Genomic DNA, 7,400 nt, shown 5'->3' with positions numbered 1-7,400 from the left:
CTCTGACGGGAAATGAGCTGTTTTGACCCTTTTGCTGGGAACTCTGTCCTCACAAAACCACGTTCCGTCACTGCCCCTGTGTGTTTTCCCGTCAAGAGGATCATACCAGCATCGTAAAACACTTATCGTTATCTTAAAGGGACGTTTAAATTCCTTCATTTACCCGTTGATTCTTGATTAATATAATTTTTTTTAAATGCCTCATGAGCTCAGTTTAACTGTCGTACCCCATCAGAACTCAGCATATAAACTTGTTTTATTTAATCCAATGTTTGTAAACTATGTCATTGTAAAAACCACTCCAAAACAGTGTTAAAAAACTATCATGTTGATATCATGCATGGTCAGTCCTTGCTTTCCGTAGATCTGTCTATGACTTTGAATGTGGTCACATTTCTCCAGACCATTGTTCACCAAAACAGAGGCGGGGTACCCACTTTGTTTTTTGTGTGTTTTTAAAAAAAACTGTAGAACTATATGAGGATTTTTATAATGTAGAAATCCATTTCCTGTCATCATAAGAAGTTTTATCAACATTTACTACTCGTAGGTTCATTGTCCGACATGACACTAGGTCACATAAAGACACGAGCTCTTACAGGTCAGACAAGAGCTCTTACAGGTCAGACAAGAGCTCTTACAGGTCAGACAAGAGCTCTTACAGGTCAGACAAGAGCTCTTAAAGGTCAGACAAGAGCTCTTACAGGTCAGACAAGAGCTCTTACAGGTCAGACAAGAGCTCTTTAAGGTTCTGAAAAAAACTAAAAACACTTGCCCATCAGACAAGTCAGGAATATTTGCTAGTTGACAAAGAAGATTATAATCACTTGCCTGAAAATGTAAAGTAGCTATTTTCACCTACACACAAGGAAGGAACCAGTAACACCACAAACACACTACTAGAAATATTAGCATTTGGGTTGCTATAATAATCAAGTTATCACCCGTCCTATAGGGCAACCACAGAGCAGGTTTAACTTGTGCGACTGCTCAAGTCACTTGTTGGACAACCCTTTAAAACCTCTTTAGGATCAGACACTTAAAAAAAAAAAGAAGAATTGGCCAAAATGACATACCCGAATCTTGTTTCTACAGTCTACGGTTGTGTTTATACAGTCTATGGTTGTGTTTCTACAGTCTACGGTTTTGTTTCTACAGTCTGTGGTTGTGTTTCTACAGTCTACGGTTGTGTTTCTACAGTCGATGGTTGTGTTTCTACAGTCTACGGTTGTGTTTATACAGTCTATGGTTGTGTTTCTACAGTCTACGGTTTTGTTTCTACAGTCTGTGGTTGTGTTTCTACAGTCTACGGTTGTGTTTCTACAGTCGATGGTTGTGTTTCTACAGTCTACGGTTGTGTTTCTACATTCTATGGTTGTGTTTCTACAGTCTATAGTTTTGTTTCTACAGTCTATGGTTGTGTTTCTACAGTCTATTGTTGTGTTTCTACAGTCTATGGTTGTGTTTCTACAGTCTATGGTTGTGTTTCTACAGTCTACGGGTGTGTTTCTACAGTCTATTGTGTTTCTACAGTCTACGTTTGTGTTTCTACAGTCTACCGGTGTGTTTCTACAGTCTATTGTTGTGTTTCTACAGTCTATGGTTGTGTTTCTACAGTCTATTGTGTTTCTACAGTCTACGGTTGTGTTTCTACAGTCTACGGTTGTGTTTCTACAGTCTATGGTTGTGTTTCTACAGTCTATGTTTGTGTTTCTGCAGTCTATGTTTGTGTTTCTACAGTCTATGGTTCGTGTTTCTACAGTCTCACGGGTGTGTTTCTACAGTCTATGGTTGTGTTTCTACAGTCTACGGTTGGGTTTCTACAGTCTATGGTTGTGTTTCTACAGTCTACGGTTGTGTTTCTACAGTCTATGGTTGTGTTTATACAGTCTACGGTTGGGTTTCTACAGTCTATGGTTGTGTTTCTACAGTCTACGGTTGTGTTTATACAGTCTATGGTTGCGTTTCTACAGTCTATGGTTGTGGTTCTACAGGCTCACAGATGGCAGTCAGGGCTTGTGGAAGTGAGAGCATGAATGGAGATTTTACAATTCCTTCTTTCTCGGCTGTGTGTGTGTGTGTGTGTGTGTATGTTTGTGTCTCTGTGTGTTTTAGCACCTGTGCGTGTGTGTGTGTGCGTGTGCGTGTGCGTGTGCGTGTGTGTGTGTGTGTGTGTGTGTGTTTCACACTCCAGCTCGGTAGGTGGCGGTAATACACCACATGTGTTAGTTTACAAACCGCCAATCAAAACGAAAGAAGAACATCGACCCGGAAGTGATTAGGACATGGTTCGTTACCTTTCTATGAAGCCACCTGCTAAAATGTCTAAACCAACGTCTCTATTTGTAATCTTCTTTTCTTTATTTGTCATGAGTGAAGCTGTCTTCGAAGATCAAGTTGGCAAATTTGATTGGTATGTAGCTGTTCATTGAGAATACCCATTGATGCCGCTATGCAGTTAGCTAAGCTAGTGCTATGTGCTAACCATTGACAGAGTCCAATATCATAGATCGTGGCGAAAAGACAGTAAGTAAGCCTCTGGGGTGTCGGGTTCAGTCAATAGGTATCCTTGTCATGTCTGCACCTGTATTGACAGTCACTTGTTGGAATAGCTCATGAATGTAAATATCTTATTGGATCGCTTCCTCTTTATTGTGGGTTAAGAATCCATGTGGGAAGAAGATCCATGTCCCATCTGCTCCTTGTGACAGGTGTCTTTGCCACAGATATGACTCAGAGTCTCAAAACGCAGCATTTAATGAAGAAGACAAATATACATTGTTGATTGATTAGCTAAAGTACAAAAATATCTAGCTATATTTTCTTATTAAATATTCTCTTATTTCCAGGAGACAACAGTATGTGGGGAAGATAATCTTTGCCCATTTCGACTCGCATTCGCAGTCGTCTAAAACGCTGTTTGTCGCTACCGACAAGAATATCTTTGCGTCTTTCAACTCCAGGACTGGAGATCTCTGTGAGTATTTTGTCATTCATATTACAATACAAAATATGTTTATAGCTTTTCTCTTTTAGTCTGAAATCTGTTGTTGAATATCTTCCGTAGAGTTCATTATTTTTCATTCCAACTTCACAGTTTGGAGACATGTTGACAAGGCGGGACCAGAGGGAACCATAGATATACTTTTGCTGCATGGACAAGGTGACAATAGTCTTTTTTTTTTTTAAGGTCACTGTAGACTGCCTAGCTACTTGGCTTAGCCAACATAACTGTGTTGTACAGAGTCAACTACATTGGCTTTATCTTTGCCTATGTTAATTGTAAGATTCTGCCTTCAGCGGGTATTTGAATGGCTGTTCTTTTACGTCTTCTGTAGATGCGCTGATGGTGGTTGGAGGTGGTCGTTTGCTCCGTTCCTGGGACACCAACATGGGCGGGTTGAACTGGGAGGCCGTGCTGGATACTGGCAGGTGCGTGTGGTTGTCCCTGTGTGCAGATGACCCGTTCTCCATTTTAACTGCGGGTTTTGTAACTGAGAGGCACTCCATAGAAATGGACAAGGATTTTAGATATTTTGACAGATGACTAACTGCTCATAATGTCTCTCTCTATTTCAGCTTCCAGGCTGCGTGTTTTGTGGCCGTACAGGACACAGTAAAGCATGTAGCGGTGCTTAAGAAAGCTGCCATCTCTCTCCACTACCTCACCAATGGACACCAGAAATGGGTGGAAAACCTGCCTGACAGGTAGGGTACAGTACGACACTGGTTCTCATACCTGGGTCCGAACAGTATCTGTTTTCTTTCAGACACTTAAGCTGATATAATGGAAACAATAAAAAATGGTCCCAAAAGTGCAAGCCCATCTCCAGAATGTCCTAAACAAACGTACAAGGTATCTGAAAGATTTAAAATGCTCTTTTGAATCTAGGTCTTGAGCAATTAGGTGCTGAACTATGAAGTCTTTTTTGGTTGTTGCCCACAGTGATACGGTCCAGTACCAGGCAGTGTACTCTGGGGAGAAGAGGAGGTCTATGTGTTGGGGTGGTTCCTAACTCTCACCTCACTATCATAGCCTACAGCCTAGAGGACGGAGAGATCATCAAGCAGGTAACTTGATCGAGAACTCCGTGACGTCTCCTCATCAAATGTCATGGTATAGAAAAGTGGTCATGGTATAGAACACTCCATAACTGTCACAGCTGTTTTGAGGTTGTCTGGGATCAGGGCTGTGTGTCTGTGTCTGAGATCAGGTCTGTGTGTCTGAGATCAGGTCTGTGTGTCTGAGATCAGGTCTGTGTGTCTGAGATCAGGTCTGTGTGTCTGAGATCAGGTCTGTGTGTCTGAGATCAGGGCTGTGTGTCTGAGATCAGGGCTGTGTGTCTGAGATCAGGGCTGTGTGTCTGAGATCAGGGCTGTGTGTCTGAGATCAGGGCTGTGTGTCTGAGATCAGGGCTGTGTGTCTGAGATCAGGGCTGTGTGTCTGAGATCAGGGCTGTGTGTCTGAGATCAGGGCTGTGTGTCTGAGATCAGGGCTGTGTGTCTGAGATCAGGGCTGTGTGTCTGAGATCAGGGCTGTGTGTCTGAGATCAGGGCTGTGTGTCTGAGATCAGGCTGTGTGTCTGAGATCAGGGCTGTGTGTGTGCTGGAGATCAGGGCTGTGTGTCTGAGATCAGGGCTGTGTCTGAGATCAGGGCTGTGTGTCTGTGTCTGAGATCAGGGCTGTGTGTGTGTCAGTCCTCACCATGTGATTTATCATAGTAGCAGGCTGAATAATCAGACCCAAACGGAGAAGTGAAAGTGATCGAGTGAAATTTTGAAGCGACGTGGACAGAGAAATACAGCTTTTCTCTATCCAATCAGAGCATCAGGATCAACGTACAACCCCGCCCTTCTCTCTACAGACAAGCAAACTAGCCAGTTGAGTTATTTGGACCACGTAATGCCTCACAATTATGAATGCCTTATTTTTCAATAAACACATTTTTTTGCAATAAAATGCAAATGAATTACTTAAAAATCATACAATGTGATCATACAATTCATACTATACAATTCTGTCTCTCACAGTTGAAGTGTACCTATGATAAAAATTACAGACCTCTCATGCTTTGTAAGTTAGGAAATACTGCCGATTTTGATAGGTGTATCATATATACTATTATGTATATATACATAAGTATGTGGACACCCCTTCAAATTAGTGGATTAGGCTATTTCAGCCATATCCATTGCTGACAGGTATATAAAATCGAGCACACTGCCATGCAATCTCCATAGACAAACATTGGCAGTAGATTGGCCTTACTTAATGCCACCTTTCCAACAAGTCAGTTTGTCAAATGTCTGCCATGCGAGAGCTTCCTTGGTCGGCTGTAAGTGCTGTTGTTGTGCAATGGAAAAGTCCAGGAGCAACAACGGCTCAGCCTCGAAGTGGTAGGCCACATCAGCTCACAGAACGGGAACTCTGAAGTGCCTAACACTCCTACCGAGTTCCAAACTGCCTCTGGAAGAAACCTCGACACAAGAACTGTTTGTAGGGAGCTTCATGAAATGGGTTTCCATGGCCGAGCAGCCGCACACAATCCTCAGATCACTATGTGCAAAGCCAAGCGTCGGCTGGAGTGGTGTAAAGCTCGCCGCCATTGGACTCTGGAACAGTGGCAACGCGTTCTCTGGAGTGATGAATCACGCTTCACCATCTGGCAGTCCGACTGATGAATCTGGGTTTGGCGGATGCAAGGAGAACGCTACCTGACCCAATGCATATAGTGCCAACTAATGTTTTTCACATCACACTCTTCATATAAATAAATGTATTATATAGTTTACTGCAATTGTTTCGCGATTATGTATCTGGAGTGGGTTTGGTTGTTAAATCTCTGTAACCCGGTTCCCCAACATTAAACTCTAGTGTGAACCAAACCCAAAACAAAGATATTTGGCAAATTCTCTGCATTTAACTATTAAATACATCATTAACAATCATAACAAAGTATGTATTTCACCTTGTGACACTACACAAGAAATACAATATAAAGGAGTCTTCTGGTTAATTCCACAATATAACGGAGTCTTCTGGTTAATTCTACAATATAACGGAGGGTTCTGTTTAATTCTACAACATAGCGGAGGGTTCTGGTTAATTCTACAATATAACTGAGTGTTCTGGTTAATTCTACAATATAACGGAGTGTTCTGGTTAATTCTACAACATAGCGGAGTGTTCTGGTTAATTCTACAACATAGCGGAGTGTTCTGGTTAATTCTACAACATAGCGGAGTGTTCTGGTTAATTCCACAATATAGCGGAGTGTTCTGGTTAATTCTACAACATAACGGAGTGTTCTGGTTAATTCTACAACATAGCGGAGTGTTCTGGTTAGTGCCACAATATAACTGGAGTGTTCTGGTTAATTCCACAATATAACGGAGTGTTCTGGTTAATTCTACAATACACACGTCATAGCTCTAACCCTGTTGGTTGTGATGTCTGTTATGGTTCTCAGAGGTCAGTTGAAGCCCCGTGGCTGTCCAGTGTTGAGTCCAGCTGTGTGGTGATTGGTCAAGGGGTGCTGATGTGTGTGGATCCCGCCACTCTCGCCCTCTACACCCTCCCGATACAGGCCGAGGAGGCGCCACAGTTCAACCAGATCCTACTGCAGGTAACTCCTGTTCAACCACGACTTGAAGCTCCGAAGTGTAAAGAAAGTCTTCATAGTCTCAGTTAGGTGGACACGCTGGTGTGTAAACAGGCTATATATTGTACCTTTTCGATCCAGTCTCTGGACCTGGAGGTGTCCCCAGGCTTCCAGCCTGTCCTGGTGTCCAGCCAGCCCCACCCGGCCCGCTCCCCCATCTCAGAGTTCTTTCTCCAGCTCGGACCAGACCACCACGTCCTGCTGCAGCTCAATGCTGATGAATACACCATCGCCCCACTCAGAGACTTCCAGCCGGTACAGAATCACCATTCGTTCATTTTAATGAACTTTAATTTATCCCAGGCGGGCAATTTATTATTTCTACTTATTTGTTTCCTGTACTACACTTCTCTCTGGATAGTGATTCTGCTAAATGGAATATATTATTTCCAAAGTTTTTAAACCTGAACAAGATTTTTTTTTACCTCAAATGTTGTTAGTTGGAGCTGAATGAGTTGTGTCACTAACTGGAGAAGGTCTATATTTCTAGGCGTTCTTGGTTTCATTTGCCACCACAGGGGAGAAGACTGTTGCTGCCGTCATGACTCCCAAAAACGAAACCGTGAGTCTTCAAAAAAAAATAAAAAAATTCAACAACAGTAAAAAAAAAAAGATGTCTCAGAATGACCTAAAAAATTGAAGTGTTGCATCATGCATGTGGTCATATAGTGTGTAGTTAGTTACTTCAGTAGAACTATGTAACCCATTTTAGATGTTTTTTTTTATTATTATTTTTTT

General features: G+C 42.3%; 1 protein-coding gene across 1 annotated transcript; it reads left to right on the top strand.

Moving 5' to 3' along the window:
- Positions 1-2,245: 2,245 nt before the first annotated feature.
- On the top strand, positions 2,246-7,224 carry LOC118380899 (ER membrane protein complex subunit 1-like; the record flags this gene model as incomplete). Its single annotated transcript, XM_052504963.1, is given in 11 exon segments — positions 2,246-2,413; positions 2,850-2,977; positions 3,098-3,163; positions 3,339-3,432; positions 3,580-3,708; positions 3,947-3,975; positions 3,978-4,004; positions 4,007-4,071; positions 6,471-6,626; positions 6,744-6,917; positions 7,153-7,224. Coding segments are annotated over 11 exon segments (1,068 nt in total), but the record flags the coding sequence as incomplete, so codon positions are not given.
- Positions 7,225-7,400: the final 176 nt, after the last annotated feature.

The sequence above is a fragment of the Oncorhynchus keta genome, unplaced genomic scaffold (genome assembly GCF_023373465.1).
Source record: "Oncorhynchus keta strain PuntledgeMale-10-30-2019 unplaced genomic scaffold, Oket_V2 Un_contig_21549_pilon_pilon, whole genome shotgun sequence".
NCBI classification, from domain to species: Eukaryota; Metazoa; Chordata; class Actinopteri; order Salmoniformes; family Salmonidae; genus Oncorhynchus; species Oncorhynchus keta.
The sequence above is the reverse complement of the archived record's forward strand: the minus strand, read 5'-3'. Positions and strand labels throughout refer to the sequence as shown.